The sequence below is a fragment of the Scyliorhinus torazame genome, chromosome 8 (genome assembly GCF_047496885.1).
Source record: "Scyliorhinus torazame isolate Kashiwa2021f chromosome 8, sScyTor2.1, whole genome shotgun sequence".
NCBI classification, from domain to species: Eukaryota; Metazoa; Chordata; class Chondrichthyes; order Carcharhiniformes; family Scyliorhinidae; genus Scyliorhinus; species Scyliorhinus torazame.
The window spans coordinates 99,624,915-99,652,186 of record NC_092714.1 but is presented as its reverse complement, the minus strand read 5'-3'; the positions used below and the strand labels follow the sequence as shown (position 1 = coordinate 99,652,186).

Genomic DNA, 27,272 nt, shown 5'->3' with positions numbered 1-27,272 from the left:
TCAGAGGAATGCCAGCTAGCAGGAATTCCTCGGACCTTGGGGGAGAGGGGTGTAATGACCTCCAATTGGCATTATTGGTTGGCCAATTGGAGTATGAGCTCCCTCAATGATAGCTCATTGAGGGGACCCATATAAGCACCTGTGTAGGCTTTGTGAGGCAGTCTTAAGTTGACTGGAATGCTAGCAGCACTGTTTGGAGCTGCTCTTGTATATAGTTATTGCAAATAAATACTGGTGTAGTGACGGAACTCCTGTGGATTATTACACTTAGGGATGGAATTCCAGAACTTATGGCCTCAGCAATTGAAGGCATAGTCGCCAATGGTGGAGCAATTAAAATTGGGGATGAGGAAAAAGCAGATTTTGGAGGAGTACAGAGTTCATGCAGGGCCGTCGTACAGGGGGATGTTTCATCAGGAGGAGTGATGCTATGGAGAGATATGAAAACAAGGTTGGGAATTTTAAAATTGAAGTGTTGGTCAGCTTGGAGCCAGGAAGCACAGGGGTGAATGTGATTTGGTTGAAGTTAGGATATGGCCCACATGTTATGGCTGCTCTTTATGGTGTAGAAGCAGTCCTTGGGCATCATTCTCCGACCCCCCAGCGGGTCGGAGAATGGCCGTTGGCCGCCGTGAATCCCGCCCCCGCTGGTTGCCGAAGTCTCCGGTACCAGCTATTCGGCGGGGGCGGGAATCGGGCCGCGCCGGTTGGTGGGCCCCCCGTTCGAGTCTCCGGCCCGAATGGGCCGAAGTCCCGCCGATAAATTGCCTGTCCCGCCGGCGTAAATTAGAGTACCTATTTACCGGCGGGACAAGGCGGCGTGGGCGGGCTCCGGGGGGAGGGGAGCGGGGCGATCTGACCCCGGGGGGTGCCACCACGGTGGCCTGGCCCGCGATCGGGACCCACCGATCCGCGGGCGGGCCTGTGCCGTGGGGGCACTCTTTCCCTTCCGCCTCCGCAACGGTCTCCACCATGGCGGAGGCGGAAGAGACTCTCCCCACTGCGCATGCGCGGGAAACTGTCAGCGGCCGCTGATGCTCCCGCGCATGCGCCGCCCCGACGTCATTTCCGCGCCAGCTGGCGGGGCAACAAAGGCCGTTTCCGCCAGCTGGCGGGGCGGAAATCCCTCCAGCGTTGGCATAGCCCCTCAATGTTGGGGCTCGGCCCCCAAAGATGCAGAGCATTCCGCACCTTCGGGGCGGCGCAATGCCCATCTGATTGGCGCCCTTTTGGGCGCCAGTCGGCGGACATCGCGCCGTTTCGGGAGTATTTCGCCCCTTATCTGGAAGATGGCTGCTGTCACATTGTCAGTACATCTCTCCTTTATTGTCGATTATGGTTGCTCACAGTGCAAAACCCATAATCCATCTTGTTGTTCTTTCAGCGATAAGTCATTGATCAGCTTGTTGGCAGACGTTAGAACTTCTTATGCTTCATCACTGGTTTGATGAGTAGGAGATGAGTAGTTAGCACTTTCATGTAGAACCCATGATTGTGTATCCTTAAGGACATAACTAGGCAGTGAGTCAGTTCCTGGCTGTGTTAATTTCTTGAATACACAGACCAGGTCATCTGACCTCTTGTTGCAGGTGTGTTTTTTTTTGTTTCAAATTGACAATTTCAAAGATCCCACATTGAATCAAGTTTATATTTTTTAAAGTCATGAATATGACATGCCTCCAATGGGCATGGCACGGTATTTATATAGGGCCTTAAAGCAGCAGGATCCAGAAGGCTGTGCTGTTTTAGACTGGTGATTGGCTGGCCTCAGTGATGACTCAGTTTGATTGATGTGGCTAGAGATCAATGAATTGGCCCAAAAGGCTGTGCTCTACCCTGTAACATGTGGTGATTGGATATTATCCTGCTGGAATGTTTCACAGAGTCTCAAGGTTTCATTTCGTTTTCACTGTTGGTTCTGGCAGCAGAGGGAAAATATTGAGCAACATCCTTTCCAGAAAACTGCTGCTCAGCCTTTCCAAAAAATCCAGTTAACTCTCCCTCTCCAATAAACCTGTGAATGTTGAATTCCTGAAAACAGGACCTGAAGGCAGGCCACGAGCTGAGAGCAAAGCCTGATGAAACAGGAACTGTCTCACCAGGAAAATTGTGAGTACAGGCTGTAACCTCCATCTAGTCCCGAAAGACGTGCTGTTAGTGAATTGGACATTCTGAATTCTCCCGCAGCGTACCAGAGGAGTATGGCAACTGGGGGATTTTCACAGTAACTTCACTGCAGTGTTCATGTAAGCCAACTTGTGACAATAATAAAGATTATTATTATTATTAAAGCACGGACTGTGATTCCCAAGCTCCATTAACTCACCCAAGGGGAAATTTAGTTTGGCCAATCCACCTATCGTGCACATCTTTGGACTGTGGGAGGAAACCGGAGCACCCAAAGGAAACCCACGCAGTAGTTAAACTGGAATGTTGCCAGGGTCTAATAGCCTTTGCTGTTTACAGTGCACTTAGCTATTTCTTGATATCTCGTGGACTGAATTAAATTGTTTAAGAAATGATGTCTCTGGTGGTAGGAATCTCAGGAGGAGACCAAGATGGATTATCCACTTGGCACTTCTGGATGAAGATGGTCGCAAATGCTTTAGCCTTGTCATTAGCACTCTCATGCTGTCCTCCCTCATCAGTGACAATGTATTACAATATACTTTCCTCTTGTAAACTTGTTTTTAATGTGATCACTTATAAGCTTGGAAGTATCTCGCACATAATCACAAGATGAATATCAGTAAAATTCATACTAAACTAATTTCATGGATTTCAAATTGGATATCTCAATGGATGAGAATTTGCACAAAGTGAAAACATGCATTTTAATGAAAAATATAAATGACTGGCAGTCTGGGGAACATTGGTAATAATAACAACTGCTCTGAATTGCTCACGTAATCTAATTCCAGATGCAGAACAATTAGCTACTGTCAAGTGAACTGGATTGACTCCAAGTCGATCAGGGTCCAACCAAGTGATTAACTCTAGAAAGAAAAGACTGAATGAAGGACATAAAGAGTAGGTTGAGTCGAGACCCTGGGCATGATTCTCTGAAATGGAGGCAGAGTGTTCGTGCCGTCGTGAACGCCGTAGAGGTTCATGACGGTGCGAAACGGCCCCTATCCTGACCGATTCAGGGCCCGAAAATGGGCTAGGAGCGGCACCGCGTCATTTACGCACGCCAGGCCTTGGCGCCGCGTAAAGGCGGCGCCGCATACATGACGTGGTCGGCGCCACATAACTGGTGTCACCCACGCATGCGCGGGTTGGCCAGCGCCAACCCGCACATGCGTGGTTTCCGTCCTCCCCGAGCCCGCCCCGCAAGAAGATGTCCGACGGATCTTGCGGGGCTGCGAAGGAAAGAGGTCCTTCTTCAGAGAAGCCGGCCCGACGATTGGTGGGCACCGATCGCAGGCCAGATCCCATTTGAGGCCCCCCCCTGGTGCAGGATCCCCCCCCCACACCCCCCCCCCCCTTTGCAGGCCGCACCCCCCAGCATTCCCGCGCTGTTCCCGCCGGCAGTGACCAGGTGTGGACGGCGCCGGGGGGAACCCGCCGTTTTGGGCAGGCCACTTGGCCCATCCGGCACTGAGAATCGCGGGGGTACCGGTGAATCACCATTTTGGCTGTCTCGGGCGATTCACTGGACAGCGCCGTGCAAAACGCGATTGTGCCAATCTGGCCGCTTCCGTGAGGGCGTCAGACCGGCGTCGCGGGAAAATTTGGCGACCCAGGCGATTCTCTGAAACGGCGCGGGAGCAGAGAATTGCGCCCAATATGTCCCCTTGAGTAGGATCATGGCTGAACTTCTACATCAATTCCACTTTCCTACCCTATCCCCATTGGTGAGCGCCCAAATATCTATTGAACTTTGTCTTGATTATACTCAACCACTGAGCATCCACAGTTCCCTGCAGGGGAGAATTTCAAAGATTCCCAATCCTCTACTTGAAGAAATGTTCCATCATCTCAGTACTAAATAGTCAGGCTCTTTTCCTGAGACTTTGAGTCTTGCTTTAGCCTCTCCAAAAGTTTTCATTCTTCTAAATTCGAGAGACTGTAGATCCATTCTCATTCTTTCCTCGCAGGACAATCCTCTCATCCCAGCAATCAAAATAGTGGACTTTTATTTCACCCCGTGTAAAGCAAATGCATTCCTCCTTGGATAAGGAAGCCAAAACTGCACAGAGTACTCCAGGTGTACCAAAGCTTCTTAAAATTGCAACAATACTTCATTATTCTCTTTCTTTTTAATTGCTCCAATTTCGGTAACTTTCTCGAATTCAAAAACACTGATGATCAAATGCTGAAGTTAATAGATATTTTCAATCACCATCGATCCACTGATCAGTGGTTAGAATGCAACAAATAAAACTAAACTGAATCAGCTTTTTGCAGCCAATCAATAAATCATCAGCAACAACAGAAATAATCAGGCAAAAGTGGATTTGGAATAATGCCTCATGGTCCAATAAAATTTGACATGTGTTATTTGGGAAAATTTGGTTCTACCTGTTTAATGAAATTGTTATGACTGCTGGATTTATGGCTATATATTATGGGGACTTTGACATAAGACTATGGGCAGAAATCTCCCATTCCCTGTCACTGACAGGCAGTGGGAGAGGTAGGGAGGAGAAAGAGAATTTGGCGAACACCTGCAAATCAGTTTTACATCAGCAAAAATTTTCCACAGGATCTGCCATTGGTATAGGAAACCTGCTGGAGGCTGGTGTCAATTTTATTTATGTCCCACCAATGGAACACAGAAGAAGGCCCTACCGTCCTGTTCCAAATCTCAATGGTGCCAGTGTGTAAACACGCCAATTTGAAACATGTTTGGAACAATGTAACATGGAGATGTCAGAGCTCACCTCAACAATGCCTGGGGCTACCTCCAGAGTTCAGGATAGAGGCCTCTGGCAACCCTGGACCACCACAGCAGTCGGTGGGGAACAGGGTGGAGCATCTGCGGGTGGACTTCCCAGTTTCAGTGTCCTGGAAGGGGTCCTCTTCCAGCATTGGAATGTTATCTGGGGATCCATCTATTTTATCAGGAGGGTCATCCTCCAGCCTCAGTGCTTCTGGAGATCCAATTTCATTTTCAAGAGGTCCACCTTCTTTCTTCAATAATGGGTCAGTGATGTTGGGCACCTTTTCAATATGACACCCAGAATGGGCAGTGGACTACATGCCATTATAATAATAATCTTTATTAGTGTCACAAGTAGGCTTACATTAACACTGCTATGATGTTACTGCTAAAATCCCCTAGTTGCCACACTCCGGCGCCTGTTCGAATACACAGAGGGAGAATTCAGAATGTCCAATTCACCTCACAAGCACATCTGGTTTAGCACAAGGCTAAATAGCTGGATTTTAAGGCAGACCATGGCAGGCCAGCGGTGCGGGTTCAATTCCCGTACCAGCCTCCCCGAACAGACGCCGGAATGTGGCGACTAGGAGCGTTTCACAGTAACTTCATTTGAAGCCTACTTGTGACAATAAGCGATTTTCATTTCGCTTTTTCATTCATCTTTTGGGACTTCTGGGAGGAAACTGGAGCACCCAGAGCATGCAGACACGGGGAGAACTCTGCACAGGCAGTGACCCAAGGCGGGAATCGAACCTGGATCCCTACGTTGTGAAGCCTGCCACGGAATATGCTGCAAAACACCTAGTTGCCTATTTAATATGGTTGGGGCCAGAATATATGGTGTGTTTTGCTATCGGCCTCCAGAGTGGGAAACACTGCGATCCTGCCATGGGATTTAGTCCAATGATGGGAGGGTTTTGCCCTATTTTTCTACTCCAAGTGCGGAGTAATATAATGTGGTGTAGCTTTTTCTGGTTGTATTAATAACTTAATAGGGAATACATTTTCTGTAGCTTATTGAACAAGTTGACTAATAAGTAATGTTTCGTTATTGCTGTTTTTAGTTTGTTCTTAAAATATGAAATCTTGTCATGTAATGTTTTGCTTTGATCACTGGGAAATTAATGTCCCTCTTTGAAAGAAATTGGTATCTATCGGGATCATAACAACACATTCAACTGTGGCATCTTCATCCACATGACGAGATGTATTTTTGTTCCTCTCCTTTATATTCAGCTTGGGTAGCGTGAAATATTTTCAGAAATAAACAATGTATTAAAAGGATCAATTATGAACTAATTACTTTCTGCAGTAACATACGTCTCACATTTATCCCAATGGTTTAATCTGTTTGAAGTAATAAATCACACCTTCCAACTCCAGCAGGATTCTTTAAAATAATCAAATTATCACACGAAACGACCCAATAAATCTAATGTACTTTAATTTTATAAAGCATCTGAAGTTCTGCATTTGAGGCTTTTAGAAAATGCTCAAGAATCAAAGAATTTAAAAAAACTTAGTGAATTATATCAAAAGCTAGCTTGCCATTAAAAAGGATGTTTCAGAAAATAAATGACTAGTTACCTAGTCACCTATTATGATGCCTCACTCCTTGTTCAGTTCATAGCCAATATAAGGACGACTGCACCTAAATACATTGCTAAAGTTATTTAGCTTGGCGATTAGGGCAATGGATGTTTTCACGACAACAGAAAATTGTGACCAAGTGAGAACTATATATAACTTCAACAGTTGACAGACTGAAATGTTTAAAAATGATTTTTTTTTAAATCAAGAAAAAACACTGACCAAATATGGCTACCAGCAATCACCTGGGGCTGAATTCTCCATTTGGTAGACTAAGTCACCACGCTGGCGTGATAACGGTGGTGTTTTACGCCAGGAAAACTGGTGCAAAACGGCCACCGATTCGCCGGGGGCTAGCAGGGAGGCAGCGTATGGCCTGGAGAGTTACCGGGTCTGTGGCCGGGCATGCCGTGCTTCATGGCGGACTCAGTCCACGGACCTAGACCGCAAAAATAGTGCCCCCTTCGCCCGCCCACAGTACCCCCAGCCCTGAATGAAGCCCCTTCTGCCCGCAGATCGTCCCTCCCCCGACTATGGTGGCGGCAGACTGAGTCCACAGCCGCCACGCTGAGTTCACGACGGGTGAGACCATGAGTGTCCCACGCCGTCGGGAACTCGGCCGGTCGGGGACGGAGCATCGCAGGGCAGGCCTCAGGCAATGTCTTGAGGTCGTGGATACATGGTGCGACGTACTCCGAGAGTATGCCACTTTTCAGGGGCGGAGCATCACAAAAGAGCCTCCGCACTCAATTTTGCCATCATCGGGGATTCTCCGCCCCCTCTCCTAATGTGATTTCAGCGTCGGGGAGCGGAGAATCCAGCCGCTGATGTTTGGCATTGTAATGTGACCATTTTTCCGGAAGATTCCTCTGCTGATTGCATGGAAGGTGTGCCCTGACATATTGCATTGAGTGGGGGAGGGGGCGCAGTGTCAAGTCTACTTCAAAAAGGGACTCTTGAAAGGTAGGCATCAAGAATGCAAAACACTGAACTTTAATCAATAGTGTAGACAATGGGATTGCTAACTAGCCAGATACACCCAACAGATACTCAACAATCTTTGTGAAGGATGACATAACCTCATCTTTTGTTGGTTTCTACTTTCTTGAAATGTAGCAAAAGTTTCTGAGATGAAAGATCAAAAATGTGATTACTTGTTCGACAACAATGACTGCAAAATATGTTAATCAAATTTCTTTCTTGAAATATATAGACAGGAGTTTTATCATCTGATTTTGCCAAGCCAGAAACATTGAGAAGTCATTGTAATCATCTGGAAAAACTGCTAAAGGCAGCATAAATGAATCGCCCTCTCTCTGGAGCTAAGATTGTCACCAACAAGTTGTTACCTGAACTTTAATTCAACTCCAGGATGTTTTCTAAAAAAACAGCTACCTTCCGATTCCAACAATCTACGATTCAATGACAAGTGTGTGTGTGTCAGGTCTTTTATCATTCCTTTCTCGGGCTTTGTAGCTAATAAACTTGTTTTTTCTTTAGCTCGCGTAAACCTGGTTTGATTGGCTCCTTCCAAAAAAGTAAATACATTTGGATTGGAAAAGTCATCTATGGGGAAAATAATTTAAAAAAATCTTTGTTGTGACCTACTGAGGAGGCTGAATAAAGGGAGCCAGTTCATCCCGCTTTACTCACTCGTAACAATGTAGTTAGTGCTGAAAGAAAACAGGAAATGTTCAGTGGATAGTCTGAGAAATAGCACAAGCAATGGATTAGTATTTATCAGCAAAATGCTAAAGAAAAAGATTTGAATGCAATTATTAACCAAACAACTCAAAGTATCGATTTAGCACAAGTGCATTAAATACACAATTAATCACATACCATGATTCAACTTGAGGACGGACGATTAGAATTTTGTACTCATTTGTCATACTCAATTTATGTCACAACTCCAATTTTGAGCATCCAAATTCAAATATTGGTATTTTGAGACTAAGACAATAACAAACAAAATTTTACAATTTAAAACGGAGTGCCTTAGGAGAATGAATTTGCTTCACTTACTAGGTAAGATAGTGTTGGTGACACAACTTAAACTATTATCACAAAGTGATCAGATTTTAGAGTATAAAGTTGGAACTCTGAGATTGGACAAATTATTTTCTCCCACAAAGATGTGAGACCATGCGGAGGCAGATGGCTGTGGTTCAAATTCAACTCCAAGGCTTTTGAACAGAATCTAAACTGACACTTTAATGTAGTTCTAAGATTCTACTGAATTATTGGGGGAGGCAGCTTCCATATGAAACATTAAACTCAAGAAAAGTAAAAGATCCCATGGCGTTATTTGTAGAAACGTAAGCAAGTCTTTTCTGTGTCCTGCCAGCATTTATCCCTCATCCTTACGAACAGATTGGTCATTCATTTCATTGCTGTTTGTGGTGCATTTTGCTGTGCGGATTGCCTAGTCTGCTTAATTACCTAACAGGAACTATATTTCAAAAGTACTTCAATGGCTGTGACCACTTTGAACATATTTAGACTTGAAAGATCTGCAAAAGCAAGGCTTCCTCTCCTTCTGAATAAATACCCATCAAAAAGTAACTAATGCCACATTGATTAATTCTGTTTTAAAGGACTTGGATGAGTATTTGATTAAGAACAAGACGACCGAGGGCATCATGGTGGCACAGTGGTTAGCATTGCTGCTTCACGGCACCGAGGTCCCAGGTTCGATCCCGGCTCTGGGTCACTGTCCGTGTGGAGTTTGCACATTCTCTCCGTGTTTGCGTGTGTTTCGCCCCCACAACCTAAAGATGTGCAGGTTAGGTGGATTGGCCACGCTAAATTGCCCCTTAATTGGAAAAAATGAATTGGGTACTCTAAATTTATTTTTAAAAAGAACAAGACAACCACAGGTTATAAAGAGATGGTGAAAAGTACATGCACCGTTGTTCAAATGCTTTATGGCAGCAACTGTCTCGAGAGTGGTACTGTATAAAATGGGATAATGCACCATTAGATTTATATCTTGCTTGCTTAATGATTTGGGGTCAGGAATGGAACTTCAAAGTTTAATTCTGAAATTTTAACCTCTGGTTAATGATTTCCCTTTGAAATTAATTAAATTAGAGATAGGCAATTACTGTTAAAATTGTAGACGTTGCTCACAAGAAAATGCTCAACATGCCTCCTGGCTATTTTTCAATGCATGGTTCCTATATTAAAAACCTGTGTAGCTACTGCAACATTTCATTGCAAAGTGAAACAAATATTCTTAACAGTTCCAAAGATATTTATGCTACAACATCAGCATGGACACAGAGTTAGAGTAGGGCATAGTCTGAGGTTCAGTGTTATAAAGCTCATGGAGGAGAAATACAGTGTTGTGAACCAGGTCCAAGATAAATCCAGGGGTTCCATTGGGCATGTTGTACTTTTTAGACATATCTACTGTTAATCTAAATGTTCAGACCAGGGTACCAATTGGTCACCATTATCAGAAAAATAATTCCAATGAAAACAGGATTCTGTCCAGTGTCCCTTTAGAGCACCTGAATAATTTGGTTTAGGCCTTGGAAAATTTACAGATTCCATCACAGCCACCTAAATCTAAAATATGTGCCATGTCCACCTCAAACATTCCAAGTGATGTTATAGTCTCGATGTACATTCAAAGTTTGATCCCTGCCTTAGGGCTCGCGTCTGCTTAGAGCCCCAAATTCTCCTGAAAGTGTCTTCACTGGTGACAGATGCAGAGGCTCCTGTTTCCACCTCCAACTTAAGTTTCTATCCATTTACCTACACTATAGCATAAAAAGGCTCTGCACGCACCTCACTCACATTAAACATGCTGTCGCAGCATTTCTCGTCCTGTTCTGAGCTTTCCAAGTGATGTGCAGCAGAATGAGGCTTCTTTGAATTTGAAATTTCCTGCTCAGCGTTTGACTTGCTCTTCATACTCCTGCACTTTTTAGCCAAATGTTCCTTTTGGTTGCAATTGTGGCACACAGCGCCCCTGAACTTGCAATGATTGGCATAGTGTGTGCCTCTACACCTGAAACATTCTACTGCATTGCCTTTTTTTGCGAGTTCGTTTTTTTACATGATGCACGGCACCCGTCTGTGCCTCCCTATGTATCTTTTGAATATCCTTTGTATTGTTGGCAGCCATCTCCAAACCCTGAGAAACATCTAGAGCCTCTTGAAAGTTAGTGTTGTATCCCTCAACAAACAACACTGTATGCTGTCTTCATTCATGCCACTGACCAATCTGTCCTGGAGCATATTCTCCAATGCTCAACCTCTTAGTGCTCAGTTCAGCAACAAAAGCAGTTACAGACTGTCCTGCCTTTTGAAAATGACTATAGAACTTAAATCGTTGGATAATTACTAAGGGTTTAGGATGGTGATATTCTGAATGAGTGCAGCTGACACTACAAATGAAATGGCCACTGGTTTCCGTACTGTTGCCAAATTCCTCCTTAACTTGTAAGTCTTTGCCGCACACACACTCCAGAGAATTGAATGCTTTCTAGCCTCATCTGAAATTCCATTTCAACCAGGGGCTGGTTTAGCACAGTGGACTAAAGAGCTGGCTTGTAAAGCAGAACAAAGCCAGCAGTGCGGGTACCAGCCTCCCCGAACAGGTGCCGGAATGTGGCGACTAGGGGCTTTTCACAGTAACTTCATTGAAGCCTACTTGTGACAATAAGCGAGTATTATTATTATTATTTGCCAGGAAGATATCCCAAACTTCTAGTCCAGTTCTCGTGCCCCTCCACAAACCCCCTGATAGTCCCGAACATAACCATTGCCACCGACCATGTTGCAAAGTAGCTACTCACTGCACAAAACATCATGTCGCCATGCTGCACCTCAAATTTCTTTCTTGTTCTTTTCCCTCCTCAGCACTAGAAAGATGTGCTAACTTGACGACAAGAAAGTTACTTGAACACGTTACTTCAGAAAACATTTGAAGTAATAACACCGTTTAGCTTCAGACACCAGCAGCAGCCAAAAACAACTGTACACAAGCTCCTCGTGGCTATGGTGAAAACCCATGCGAGCTTGTGCTCCCAATGATGTCACACACGCATGCACACTTTTGTCAAAGACATCAATATACATAATCAATTATGAACAGTGTTATTGAAACTCTCTATAACACACGACCACAGCACTTGTTCTGTACCAAAAGGAAAGACCATTCCTCCTGTGAAGACAATTTTCAGTGTAGATTGTTCCTCCTCCCCACCCCTTGCTGCCTTCAAGGTGATGAATTCACCATTAACCTGTCTTGCTTCTGTCATCCCTCGGAACTGTTTATTTTGTGCCATTCTTCATCTTTCAGCAAGGTATGTAATTTAGTGAAATTTTTCTTTTGTAACGTCAGAGACCAAAGTTGCTTTGAGATAACAGTTACCATGGATGCACAGTTCCATTCCTTGGAATACTAAATGTAGGCTTTTTCCGGTGGTGTCGGCATCACTTAGATTCAACTAGAATCAGGCAAAGTTCATCATACTACATTTGAATTGAAAGAAGTATTGGTATAGAGTTTCCAATTCTAACTTTATTAGATATTGTTACTTGGATAATGCTGAACTGTTCCAGGACATCAAATCCTGAAAAGCTTTCTTATAAATTAAAGATATCGATGATGATTTTCTATTAATTCATTAACTTCTTAATTGACAGTAAATTGGTGAGCTTAATACACAAAAAAGCATTCTCCTCCATGTCAGTTCCAAAACAAAATTCTAATTTGAGAATACATTTGAGAAATACAAGCTTGTAGCAAGCAGCAAGTGATAAAGGAATAATTGTAATCTCTTCACAGGATCCACAATATTCAATTCCTCATTAAATCCAAACTAATGACACCTATACCCCATTCAAAGATAACGGGCTGAAATCGCGTTCGACGATCGGCCGGTGAATCACAGTTCCCGCCCAAATCAGGGGCGGCACCGCTTTCGCGATGCTCCGCCCTATCCAAAGCGGCGTGCTGTATCGGCTGCTTCAGGACATTGCCTGAGGCCCACCCCTGATGCTCCGCCCCGACCGGCCGAGTTCCCGACAACGTCGGTCACGTGTGCTCTCGTCCGTCGGGAACTCGGCATGGCAGCTGCGGACTCAATCCAGCGCCGCCACAGTCGATGGAGGGCCGCTCCACAGGCAGAGGGGGACTTTATTAGGGGTTGGGGCATTGTGGCGGGTGGTCCTGGGTGCGCGTGCCGGCCAAAAGGGGGCACAATTTTATGCGCAGCGTCCGCGAGCGGCCTCCGCCATGTAGCACGGCATGGCCACAGACACAGCAATTCGCCAGGCCGTATCAGCAGCTAGAGCTGGGTGCTCTACTATGCCGGCATGCTAGCCCCTAGCAAAATGGGGAATCGGTGGCCATTTTACACCATTTTGGCTGGCGTAAAACCCCGTGGGCGTGGAGACATAGCCTCAGAATCAGAGAATTCAGCCCAGCTAGTCAGAAAGAAAGGTGAAGCATCCTTAAGGGGCTGAATGGACTACTCCTGCTCCTTGTTCGTATATTATTTTTCAAAGGTTTAAAGTTCAAGATGTGTTTGATCAGCAACCTATCTATTGGAAGACGCACCAAATAAAATCATGGTCTCACATAATGCTGCTGCTTCCCCCCCTACCCCACCCATCTCCTCATCTCTGCAATCTCCTCTAGTCCCACAATCCTTTATTTCTGGCCTCTTGAGTATCACAATTTCAATTGCTTTACCATTGGCAGTTGTCCCTTCAGCTGTTTGGGATCATAAGCTCTGGTATCCCCTTACAAAGCTCTCTGGATATTTAACTCTTTTCCCTTCCTCACACTATCTCTTTAACCAAGCCTTTGATTTTCTAACTGATTAGCTCTTTTTCTGACTCCATGTCATATTTTGTTTTAAATGCTCCTGTGAAGTACCTTGGAATACAATAAGTTGTTGTTGAATCTGATATCAAGAAATGAACTAACAATGGGATGGCATTGAAGGGGTTCAAGTCATTAAGTACAACAGAGCTCTTCTGTGAGAATGCCAAAGCTACACAGCCGTGGAAGCAATAAAAGCAAGGAACAGGGGAAGATTTGGATCGAGCACAGGGGTGCCACTTTTGAGTCACTGCTTCAAATAATATTCGAGGACTACAGACATATTTTGATAGACCGCAATCAGTCACTGCATACAGTAAACACCAGTTAAGGACCACAGATGTGTGTGTTTGCTGATAGTAAAAACTATGTATACATGCTTCCTTAGTAATTGGATTTTGTAATTAGTTGAGCGGAGAAAAATTGCAATTGGTCAAATTAACTTATGATATAAATGAAGTAATCAGAACTACTAACTGTAATTGGATATGGATTACCTTAAAATAAATGCATACTTTTATTGGTATTATTACCATCCCAACCAGACCCCAACAGTGGCTAGGATACTGCACCAAAACCTCAATATTGGAGTTTATTTTGTAAGGCTGTGCAGATAGAATACTTTAATCCAGGAGTGATTGCAGGAAGAAATAGGGATTTGGTATCAACACAATATTAAACCCTTTAATATCACACCTATAAATAGCTTACAATTACCCCTTAAACAATACTACTCAATACAGTAAATATAATACCCTTAACTACTATCTCTATTTCCTGCTAAACAGCAAGAAAGAAAAAAACATAGAGCTCTCAATCCACCCGACAGCCCAATGGCAAAGAGTAACACTTGCTTTGCAGAACACATTTGGCTTCAGTTAGAACCTCTGCAGACATTGGCTGGATGTCTTCAAACAGCTGTTTCAACCTGTTTGTTTCAGCTTCCCCCTGTCCTCAGACAAGTCTGCACTGCTTTAAATACTATTAATATATTTGTGAGAGCAAAAGACTTTACCTGTGGTCTAAAGGGTAGCCAGATCAGAACTGAACTCGAAAGCTTTCTCAAAATGTCTGAATACCTTAGTTCCACCTAGCAATGATATCATCTCCCCAAGCAAAAAACAAATTAACTTCCCAGGCTGAAAACACATTAACTCCCCATGTACTTCCCGAGTGAAACAACAGTGCATCAGCCAGGCTTTTACAGTGGTCAATTTCACCTCTGGCTCCTAAAAGCTTTCTGGTATTGCAAAACAAAACATGACTACTGCAATCAAACACATTCTAACCCAGACTTCTAACCCTGTATAATCCTATATGTTTAAAATCTTTCATCCATCACAGAATATACAAAGTACTTGTAAGATAAGTAAAACGTATAATTGCCACTGTATTTCTTTGTTCAGGGAGCTGGCAGACCACATGGTGGATGACTAGCTCTCATGCTACAGCTTGAAATAAAGGCCATCTTTAAAACTCCATGAATCTCCATCTGGTCGCACGAATGAGGTGCACTATAGGCAAACAGCTGTTTTCTCTCCCACAACAGCACCAACCTTGTTTTCTGGAATGTAGAGTCTCACCCTATCACCCTGATAAATTTGGGAATAGTTAAAATCTTGGCATCTAATTTGCACTTAAGTTCACCATCAGGGAGAAATGATTTTGTTTTTTCACTAGTGCAAAACGTGAAAGTGTGAATTCATTTTCAGCCAGAAATGCAGAAGGATATAAAGGTATTCCTAGTTATCTGATTGGTCACCATTATAATTCTTACAATCCTTACAACTTTAAAATAACATATAATAAAACCACTAACATTTGCAAAATTACCAAATGGCCAGTTTAGATGATAAGTTTGTTTGATTTTTGCATGTAATATAAATGGCTTATTTCAAATTAAAAATTACATCCAAGAGGCAGCTGTGTTTACATCTTAAAGCAATTTTAAGTTCATATGTAACTTTTGAAAGTCTGTCGCTAGCCTGAACAAAATTAAGCTGAAGGCATGGATTGTTTAAGCTGAAGAAAATAAGTCAGAAGGGTAAAATGAATTTCAGAATAGACTTGTGAAATTCAATATGCACCTCTAAGGATGCTATTCTAGTTATCTTTTCCAGGTGATCATTATCTTTTCCAGGTGATCAAGATTTGCAATTCCATTTTAATTACAAGTAGAAAATGGTTATCTGAGCTGACAAGTTAGGTTCCACTCAGTTAAGTTAATTTGTACTGAACTATATCAAATTGTACTGAGTTATATTAAATCATGAAATCAGAAACACAGGAAATCAAGTCTGAATACTATTGATCATTGAAATAAGAGGACCATGTAAATAAATGAGGCAGAGCCCAAACTGTGCAAAGCAAATGACAAGGAGCCACAGCCATACAGGCAGCATCTAACTTTTGTCAGTGATGGTCTCTAATTCATGGAGCAGAAGATTAAACAGATATCTATCTTCCATGACATTTTTGCTTAATTAGGAAGATCATACAACAGAACTGTGCTGCCAAAGACATTTACCGCAGATGGAGCTCATTTCGCTCAATATGTCTGTGCCAGTCTCATACAGAAAAAAATAACTTAATTTATACAAAGACTTCACAACTTCAAAGCCAATGAAGATATGAATGGAATTTGGAATTTATTTCACTCCTAAAATGACAGTCCAACTAGAAACACATTTCAACAAGCCCCACTCGTGAAAAGAAATAATGTTATTTACTTTCAAGGTCATTGAAATGTTACTACAGCAGGTGAATATTTGGACAATCATATATCCAGCTGGACAATCACCATCAGAATACCTTTCGACTCTAATTCCATTTTCCTTTACTTTCTCTGTTACCTTCTAATATTCTTCTTCTTCAAGTGGGCAGCATGGTAGCTCAAGTGGCTAGCACTGTGGCTTCACAGCGCCAGGGTCCCAGGTTCGATTCCCTGCTAGGTCACTGTCTGTGTGGAGTCTGCACGTTCTCCCCGTGTCTGCGTGGGTTTCCGCCGGGTGCTCCGGTTTCCTCCCTCAGTCCAGAAACGTGCCGGTTAGGTGGAATGGCCATGCTAAATTGCCCTTAGTGTCCAAAAAGGTTGGAGGGGTATTGGGTTACAGGGATAGGGTGGAAGTGAGGGCTTAAGTAGGTCGGTGCAGACTCGATGGGCCCAATGGCCTTCTGCACTGTATGTTCTATGTTCTGTAAATGCTTGTGTCAGTGTAGATATTCTTAGGTCTTACTCATGGGCAAGTATCTCATTATGGGGATGACTCACCTTATTTATTGTTTAATTCTCTCATCCATTTGAATCCATTAGCCACTTGAAGCAAAAGTTTCATAGCCTAACCTCATGTTATTTTTTTAAAATGTGTTCATTGGATGTGGGCATTGCAGGCTGGCCAGCAATTGTTGCCCATCCGTAATGCCCTTGAACTGAGTGGCTTGCTTTCAGAGTCAAGCACATTATTGTGGATCTGGAGCGAGATTCTCCGACCCCCCGCCGGGTCGGAGAATCGCCGGGGGCTGGTGTGAATCCCGCCCCGCCGGTTGCCGAATTCTCTGGCACCGGATATTCGGCGGGGGCGGGAATCGCGCCGCGTCGGTTGGCGGGCCCCCCCCCGCGATTCTCCGGCCTGGATGGGCCGAAGTCCTGCCGCTAAAATGCCTGTCCCGCCGGCGTAGATTAAACCATCTACCTTACCGGCGGGACAAGGTGGCGCGGGCGGGCTCTGGGCTCCTGGGGGAGTGGGGGACGCGGGGCGATCTGGCCCCGGGGGGTGCCCCCACGGTGGCCTGGCCCGCGATCGGGGCCCACCGATCCGCGGGCGGGCCTGTGCCATGGGGGCACTCTTTCCCTTCCGCCTTCGCCACGGTCTCCACCATGGCGGAAGAGACTCCCTTCACTGCGCATGCGCGGGAATGCCGTCAGCGGCCGCTAACGCTCCCGCGCATGTGCCGCCCGGAGATGTCATTTCCGCGCCAGCTGGCGGGGCACCAAAGGCCTTTTCCGCCAGCTGGCGGGGCGGAAATTCGTCCGGCGCCGGCCTAGCCACTTAAGGTTGGGGCTCGGCCCCCAAAGATGCGGAGCATTCCGCACCTTTGGGGCGGTGCGATGCCCGACTGATTTGCGCCGTTTTGGGCACCAGTCGGCGGACATCGCGCCGATACCGGAGAATTACGCCCCTGAAGTCACAAGTAGGCGAGAGCAGGTAAGGATCGCAGATTGTCAGATTTCCTTCCTTAAAGCACATGTGAACCAGTTGGGTTTTCTATGACAATCGACAATGTCATCATGAGAATTTTAATTCCAGATTTTAATGAATTCAAATTTCAACATCTGCCATGGGGGAATTTGAACCTGGGTCCCCAGCTCATTACCATATGTCTCTGGATTACTAGTCCAGCAACAAACCACTACGCCATTGCCTCCCCCATTGCCTCTTGAAAACAGTTCTGTTATTTTTCTCTTGATCCTTCTTATAACAACATTGTTCACTATCTGCCTTCTCAAACTTGCTTAGTTCAAGAGTTTGAAGTCTGTCTTCTTCAGCCTCAATACACACACATACATATATATATGTATAGCACACATTATCTCACTTAAGTATCACGTATATATATCTTATCTCACTCACATATCACACATACATATCTATCTATAAATAAATAATGTGTATTGTTGTACCTGTATTTTCGACCAGTTTACTTATTCAAAGGTTTTACCCAGGGTGTCTTTATTTATGAGGAAACAAACCACAAATACAAGTTCAAAATTTAACAATATTTATTGACACAATTAACCCTTATATTACCCACAAAATACTCGACGTTCCCAAGATCAGTGTATACTACCCGCAAAGATGGCTTGGTGGGCTATGGATCTGATCACTAGAATTCCTCTGGCCCGTCTTCAGAAAGGTGGTTCTCGCTTGGGGTCTCTTCCTTGCTTCCATCTGGGCTGGTCAAGATTTGGTCTGGTCTGATCTGATCGTCACTTCTCCGATCTGGTCAAGGTCACCTTGCACACCAAGTCTTTACTGCTGGTGTGACTAAGATGCGGACCTTTATCCCCTCCCTGACCATCTTTCCAGAAACCTCTCTGGTGTCCGGCCAATGAGGTCTCAGGAGGGGGTCCCAATACCAATGGGTTTCTTGATGTCACCGGGGCCCGCCTCCAAGTCTCCATTTCCATGGTGTTGCTTACATGTAACATATTGCCATATACGGTAACAACAGGAAAGTGACAGAAAGTCTGGCCCGATCTGGGCTTCTAACAATAGGCTGGTGCATTTCAATGGGGTGAGCTGATCTCCTGCTGGGTCTCAGTAGAGTGCAATGACCTTTTGATGGGCGATTGATGGGACAGGCCTAGACATGTTCAGGCAGCTTGTCTGTTGGTTGTGTATTTGACTTTGGTCAAGTCTGAATTCCAACAGCCTGCCTGAGGTTTGACTGCAGTATGATTTTAAAATGTCCAATTCTTTAATTTCGGTTATCCAATTTAATTGGGCGAATTCTTTAATTTAAATTACCCAATTTAACCGGGCCTAAATCTAGGCCTTGCTAGGTTACTACAGTATGTATCTGACTATGTCCTTTCTCGCATTATCCTAGTGAATTTATGTTACACTTTTTCCATGGCTCTGATATTCTTACCCCATTGTCCACAGATAATATTCCATGTGTGACCGAACTAATGTTGCAGATAGATTCATTACCACCTTATTTTATTTATATTCAGTATCTCTATTAGATTTTTGGATCTCTTATTCTGTATTAGGAATCAGCTCTGGGAATTCTAAAGATATGTTTGTTGAAGATGCCGGAAATAATATTGTCAAAGCCAATTTCAAATTCTGCCCCTCATTAATTGCCAAATCAACATATCTTGAAGACATGTAGCCTGTCAACTCCTTCTAGTGTAAGTTAGGTGTGAAGTCTGTTCATCAGAAAACATTAGTCTTTCTCTTTTCTTTCTCCAGATTGTAGGCAAGGACAACACTATACATTATGTCCTTTGAAATCAAATAGCCTGATAACATTCAACATTTCATTCATTCAGGCGATACGCTGGTGAAACTATTCCTGTTGTGAGAACCAGATGTGTTCTCACAAACCATACCTCAGTAGTGGTATAGGTAGTAAGCCAATGACTTCAGGCAGCAAGAGCTCAAAGCAAAGAAAACCGAATCTACAAGCACACTTTAGCAACAGGAGAACTATGGACAGTACACCAATTTTTCTGCTAAGTTTCTTTATATTCATTCATGGGATGTTGGCGTCCCAGCATGGCCAGCATTTATTGTCCATCCCTAATTGTCCACTTGAATTGAATGGCCTGGTCACGGCGCGTTTAACAGTCAAACACTTTGCTGTGGATCTGGAGTCATATGCAGACCAGACCAGGTAAGGACAGCTGAATCCTCCCCTACAGGACATTGGTGAACCAGATGGGTTCTCACAAAAAAAACGGTTTCATTGTCATCATCTTCTAATTCCAGATTTCTAATTCCAGATTTTTCTATCGATTTCAAATTTCACAATCTGCAATGGTGGGATTCAAACCCGGATCCCAGAGCATTACCCTGATTTTCTGGATTACTAGCCCAGTGACAATGCCACTACACCACCACCTCCCTCAGCATGTCAACTGGAACGCCCCTAATATCACTAATTAAGACTATGCCAGTGGCAGGATTCAAACCCATGTCTCCACAGAGACTAGAATCTAAATCCAACGACTTTGGCTACGCTGCCATGGAAAAAGTCCAGTGGTTACCAAAAATTATCAGCTGTACACAAGGTTACCCACTACTGGCACAGACAATTACTTAGTATAAAAAAAACACATGGCACTTTCTAACCCAGTTCATACTGCTTTTACTGTAGATTTAGCCGAATAGAAAGGGTGCTTTGGAATGATATCTGTAATGAATCATAACATGTCTGGTGTATGAAACACATGTACGATGCTAATTAAAACAAATGTCTTCCTGCACTACAAATGTGAAGACATTAAATGTTATGTCATTTAGGTCAAGCTAATATAATTTTAGACTAGACTTATTGTTTATAGGAGGCACCTTATCAGATATCACTTCTATTTCTTGATCTAAACAGACTGTTCAGCATCAGATATCAGGTTATCTTAACTACAAATATCCCAAGGGAATACCTTTCCATAAAAATGCACTTAGCTATTCAAAATAATTTTTTTTAGAATGATAGATTAAATAATGTATTTTAACCTTCACTCGTGTATACATTTCCTGGGGATTTTCCAACTCAATCTCATTTGAGTGGATTGTGTACTGTGTAATGACCAACACGTGACTTACAGAAGGATCAATTGAAAGCTTTAACAATCTACAATGTTTTATTTCAATCTAGAAGTTCCAAACTGTACAAAGTAAATTTAACTTCACATGTCAGATACGCCATCACAGTATTCATTCAATGCATGGATAAACATGGATAACCTCTGCAGAAAGTGTTTTTTTTAAATGCATTTGTTATAAACTTATATTTAAAATAAAATGTAACTATTGTAATTCTGGCAGTGCAATTATGTTAAGTGCCATGAATCAAACTTGAATGTGAAATTTCTTTCTAGATTTCTTCACCCAAGAATCAGTTCCCCACAAGTGAGAAACCAGTAACAAAAGTTGAGGCTTTTAAGTAATTAGTCAATATCTGTTCCAATTTGCCCAGTCAAACAAATAGCGGCCTGAAATCTAATTGGGAAACGGTAAAGTTGATAGCTCTTAAAAGCATATTTAAGTAAGCAAACATGCAGTAACACCCCATCATAATTCATTGGTGACATTGCTGAATTTGTGAGAAAATATCCAAATGGTATACAGTTTTGTTAAGAATAATGTAACATACACATCTTCCTGACATGACACAAGACTATTTGCACATTATTTGTACACTTTACACACTAACCTCTTCACCAGGATGCAATATTTGCAATGAAGATCAGATCATAGAGAATCAAAAGCTTGTTGAGGGAAAAACGTATTCACAACAAGTTTACCAGAATTTTCCAAGCCAATAAGTCGCTAAACGTATGTTTCCTTCTTCTGCAGTTTTAGCATAAGCTTTTAAGTTAAATTGGGTGAAACCTCTGCTAAATTGGCAGAGAGGGGGATTTTAATTGAATGTATTTAGCCTTAGTATATTATTACCCTGAAGCATAATTTCAGAGAGATTGGGGTTATTTTCCCACTTCCAATAGAAGGAAGCCTCATCCATTAGCAGCAAATAATGCAAACTTGGGTGAAAGTTGATTTGTTTGGAAATGTATACTATCATTTCAGTTGTGTACGTCTAGTACCCACTGCCGAGATCACAAGGTTGGAAAATTACATCAACAATTCATACATAAAGTGAATATCCTCTGTCAGCATCCAACAGTTCTATTTTAGTTTAAATTAACTCATAGATGGTATAAACATCATGCCTGATGAAAATGCATGAGATTAGAATTGTGCGCCACTCTGGTACTTTCTAATATTCAATCATGATGTGCCTGTGAGTTATCTAGTTAGTACATTCATAGAATATTAATAACAATTTACAGTTCTTAATCAAGTATGCACCACGTGTGGCTCTGGAGAAATTCCTCTGAGACTCCACCTTAAAAGATCATGAATGTTACAGATGTTTTACTGCAACTTGAAAATATTTCACAAGACAAAAGTATTTACAGAAAAAGGTCCTTTCATATTAACAGAAACTGAATCTTTTATTACCATGTTTCCCCCGGAAAGAAAAACAGTAAGATTGCACTTCATATTACAAGCAGCCATCACAACCCACAAGTATTTCAAATGTAGAAGCTGTCTATTTCATCATTATAGATGCTGGAACTACACATTACAGACGGTAATTTTATGAATTTGGACTCCAGCATTTAACTTTGCTTTCTGTTCAGACTTGTAGATATTCTGATTATCTGTCAACTAGCTCTGCCTGTAAAATTACCTTTAGGATGCCTTAACAAGTAAAATAATTTGAAAGTGAGAAGCTCCCATTACTTCTAATATATTTTCAGCTGATTTCTAATTTTAGTAAAAGAGTGGAGCACACTTATTCAAGCTTGCATCTTTGCCAAAATTAACAAATCAAAGAAAAGACACCCTTACATTTATCTGTTGGCAGACCATTACCATACTGAATTTCACTTTTTAGATTTCCCATCCAAATTAATACAAATGTTTGATCCACGCCCCAAAACACAATTACTTGTAAACAACAAAAAATGATACACAGAAATGCTGGGATGATCTATTAAGCTTTCGAAAAACTACTTCTACTTCAAAATCTGGAGACTACTAGCATATTCCAACTTCGCTGCAATGTGCATATAAACAAAATTGCAATTGATTATTTGTGCTTGGAAGTTAACAAGGCTTAATTTTTAAAGGATGACTGGCTATGTTACACAGAAATTCGAGTATTGATTGTTGCACATTACAATTAGGTTTCAGAAGCATTTCCAGTACAGCAATACATTGTAGAAATGGCTGAAAACCGTTTGCTTACCTGAGCCTCGTTTGGATACAATCTTCAGGCTTTGAATCGTGGATGTATACAAGAGAATCATTAAATAAATGACAAATTTCATTTTCCAGGTTGAAAGGCAGCCTAAAAGTAAAACATATATTGTCTGTTAGCAGTATGAAAGGCACATGCAATTAAATCAAATTTCTCATCCCGACAGAAAAACAAGTAGTTTGGCAATATATTGGTTATGAATTCATAAGTCTTGTAAATGCCCGCAACAAATCTTATCACAATGAACCAATTAATACAGATTGCTGTCTAGACTTCATTGCAATTATGCACCAGAGCTATCCAATTAGTTTGAATCATTTACTCTTTCCTCATATGACCCTAAAAAATAATTCCTTTTCAAGTATACATCCAATTGTCTTTTGAAAGATGTGATTAAATCTGCTTCCATCAACCTTTCAGGCAGTGGTTTCCAGAATAGGCACCAAATTAAAAAGGAAAGTCAAACAACTGTTCAGGATTTACAGCATCAGCACTGTTGTGATCATAAACTCAAAACTGTAGTAGGGTCTCAATGCCATTCCCCATGCCCAACTCTGAAAGTTCTCAAATTATGCACACAACTCCAAGGGTGGGGAATTATCTGAAGTCAGGGATACATTGTTTGCCAGGCGGAAGTTCCAATTCCACAAGACTAGAATATATAAGCAAGGGTTTTCAGGTAGTTGTGTAAGCTACTTCAGCATCACCCATCATAATTACTTCATAATGCCTTGAGTGCTTTACATTAATGAATAATTTCTTTAAGTGAAGTGAGTACCATTCACTCATTTTTTAAAAACACGATTGTGGAAGTTAGTAGTTTTGCAGCTGCTGACATATCACTTTATTAACTCTTTCTGATGCTAATAAATGGAAGAAATACCAAGACTCCCGTTAGTAATATATTGTACCCCCAGAATAATCATGGCTATTACCAATTATTTTTATTTTGAACTTCCATAATCAGCAAAACAAACCTATTTTAATCTAGCTTCCACATAATTAACCACAATTAACAAATTAAAACTTTCGGTAACATTATGTAATACACCGTGTGGCCGGTTAAGCCAGCTGGCTAGAGTATGATGCAGAATGATGGCAACGGCTTTAATGGTTTATGCAGGCTTGCCTGCTCGCTTCCCCATGTTTGCAGATTCTGGGAACCGCTGCAAAACATACATGAGAGAAATGGGCACTTAATTAGGAGCAGGGGAACATAGTGTGAAATGGGTGACAACAGGTGACAAGGTGAGAAACCAAGCCACAAAATTAAAAAGTAGTAAAAGGCCTATTATGAGGGAATGTACTGAGGCAAGCAATTGGAAGAGAGACTGAGAATAGTCCGAAAGCTGGAATGGACAGTGAGCTGACAGGGAAATTACTTGTAAATGGGACAGCATGATGGCACAGTGGTTAACACTGCAGCCACAGAGCATCGGGGACCCAAGTTCAATTCCGGCCTTGGGTAACTGTGTGGAGTTTGCTTGTTTTCCTTGTTTGTGTGGGTTTTCTCCAGGTGCTCCAGTTTCCTCCCACTATCAAAAGATGTGCAGGTTAGGTAGATTGGCTACGCTAATATTGCTCCTTAATATCCAAAGATTTGCAAGTTAGCTGGGGTTATGGGGGTAGAACAGGGACGTGGGCCGAGGTAGGGTGCTCTTTCAGAACGTGGTGCAGACCTGACGAGATGCACTGTAGGGCTCCTGTGGAAGCACTTTTGATATTATGAAGCCATTATTACAGGGAATACCAAAGTATTCCCTGAAAACTATTATTAATTATTCCAATCCTGCCAAATTGGAAACTATCCTTGGGGTCATGTGCAGACGTTTGGTGAACTCTGGAAATGGGTGTGGGGATTGGCCTTGGGATTCTGTTACAAAGTTAAGTGGACAGTCAGTGGCTAATTCACTGTGGCTGCTGTAAATCCAAAAGTATTATGTGACTTTCTTTTTCATTTTAGTGGCTAATCTGAAATGTACTGCCAGAAAGAGTGGCGGAAGCGACAAAACTGGGTATCAGTCACCAGATGTCCAGCACTACAAAGAGGTGAGTGTCAAGAAATAGATTTATTACTTTCAACGCGAAAGAGTCTATTCTGCCCCATTGGAGATGGACAACAGGAAGTGGGTGTTCATCCCTGGGTAGTTTTGCAATCCTCTACAAGAAATCAGAGGTGGCTGGCAGGAAATCTCCATCCGCAGATTCAAAACCTGCTTTGAACTGCCTGCAGAAATGCAAACCTATTAGGTTCTTTGAGATGTCTGTCCTCCAGAGTGGGGTGTGAGGTGAGGTCCATGATCACCCATCCCCAAATGTAGAAGCATTAAAATCAAATATTGCCCATGTTACATCAGTGACTACACTTCAAAAGTATTGTATTGATTCCAAGGTGCTTTGAAAACTCTGAAGTTCTGAGAGGTTCTGTATCACTACAGATTCTTTTTGTTTAATATGTTTGTGCAATATTCTCACAGTGCTATTTTAATGCAGGCTCTAATTAATTTAAAATAAACCAAATTGCTATCAATTAATCTGTGAAATATTGTGTTGTGGAACTGTAATATTTCCTGTTCACCAGTTAGGTAAATTACAACTGTGATGTTTATTCACACACAGCTACAATGCCGTCTTGTAGTCACGTGCCTCTGAGTCAGCTTAGGTGGATTTACCATGCCAAATTGTACCTTAGTGTCCAGGGATGTACAGGTTATTTCTCCTCATCTCTGTCCTAAATGGTTTACCCTGTATCCTCAAACTGTGACCCCTGTTTCTGACAAACACTATTGCGACCAGCCTTCTTGCATCTGTCTAGTCCTGTTAGAATGTTATAGGTTCTATAAGATTACCCCTCATTCTTCTGAACCCCAGAAAATGCAATCCGAATCAACTCAATCACTCTTCATACATCTGTCCTGCCATCCCAGGAATCAATCTGGTAAACCTTTACTGCACTCCCTCTAGAACAAGAGCATCCTTCCTCAGACAGATAGGGAGGCCAAAACTGCACACATGTGTGGCCTCATCAAAGGCCTTTTTAATTGTAACAAGACATCCCTGCTTCTGTACTCAAATCCTCTCGCTATGAAGGCTAACATACAATTTGTCTTTTACTGCCTCCTGCAGTAAAATTTATCTAGACCTGCAGTGTCTAGTGTACTAGGACACCCAGATCTTGTTGCACATTCCTCTCTCCTAATTTATGGCCATTCAGATAATAGTCTGCCTTCTGTTTTTCTTACCAAAGTGGATACTTCGCATTTATCCAAATTATACTGCATCTGCCATTCATTTACCTACTCAATCAACTTGTCCTAATCACACTAAAAGGTCTCAGCATTTTCCACATAGCTCACCCTCCCACCCAACCTGGAGTCAGCTGCAAATTTGGGAATATTACATTTTGGTCCCTCATCCAAATGATTAATATATATTGTGTATAGCTGGGGTCCCAGCAACAATCGCTATGGTACCCCACTAGTCCCTGCCTGGCATTTGGAAAAAGACCCGTTAATTCCTACTCTCTGTTTCGTGGCTGCCGACCAGTTTTCTATCCATCTCAATACACTACCCCTAATTTCACACTCTTATCTCCTATGTGGGACTTTGTCGAAAGCCTTCTGAAAGTCCAAATAAACCACATCCCCTGGCTCCCCCTCATTAACTTTGCGAGATACATTCTCGAAGAATTCCAGTAGATTTGTCAAGCATGATTTCCTTTTCGTAAATCCATATTGTCTTGACACAATCCTGCCACGTATGCATCCACTATTTCTCGAGCCACTTTCTTAAGTACTCTGGGATGTAGATTATCAGATCCTGGGGATTTATTAACATTCAAGCCCATCAATTTCCCCAACACCGTTTCTCTACTGACATTGATCTCCTTCAATTCCTCTCTCTCACTAAACCCTGCGATCCCCAACATTTCTGGTATCTTATTTGTGTTCTCATTTGTGAAGACAGAACCAAAGTATGTACTTAGTTGCTCAGCCATTTCTTTGTCCCCCATTATAAATTCCCCTGTTTCCGACTGTAAGGGGCCTACATTTGTCTTCATCAATTTCTTTTCTTCATGTACATATAGAAATATTTGCAGTTAGTTTGTATGTTCCCTGCAAGTTTACTGTCAATCTATTTTCCCCTTCTTAATCAATCCCTTGGTCCTCCTTTGTTGAATTCTAAACTGTTTCCAGTCCTCAAATCTGGTATTTTTCTTGACCAATTTGTGTGCATCTTCCTTGGATTCAAAACTATCTCTAATTTATCTTGTAAGCCATGGGTAGGCCACCTTTCCCATTTTACCTTAGTCAGACAGGAATAAATAATTGTTGCAGCTCCCCATGAGCTTCTTGAATGTTTGCTATTGCCTATCTACAATCACCCTTTAAG

The 27,272-nt window shown here is 42.5% G+C and overlaps 1 protein-coding gene across 2 annotated transcripts in view; it reads right to left on the bottom strand.

Annotated features, from left to right (window-relative positions):
• The window catches only part of LOC140428010 (interleukin-1 receptor accessory protein-like 1), a 2,037,829-nt gene that overhangs the window by 1,792,110 nt on the left and 218,447 nt on the right, over nt 1–27,272 (bottom strand). For both annotated transcript variants that reach the window (XM_072513958.1, XM_072513959.1), the window contains exon 2: nt 22,869–22,970. In XM_072513958.1, the coding sequence (XP_072370059.1) occupies nt 22,869–22,950 (82 nt within the window). In that variant the 5' untranslated portion in view covers nt 22,951–22,970. The remainder of the gene's footprint in view (nt 1–22,868; nt 22,971–27,272) is intronic.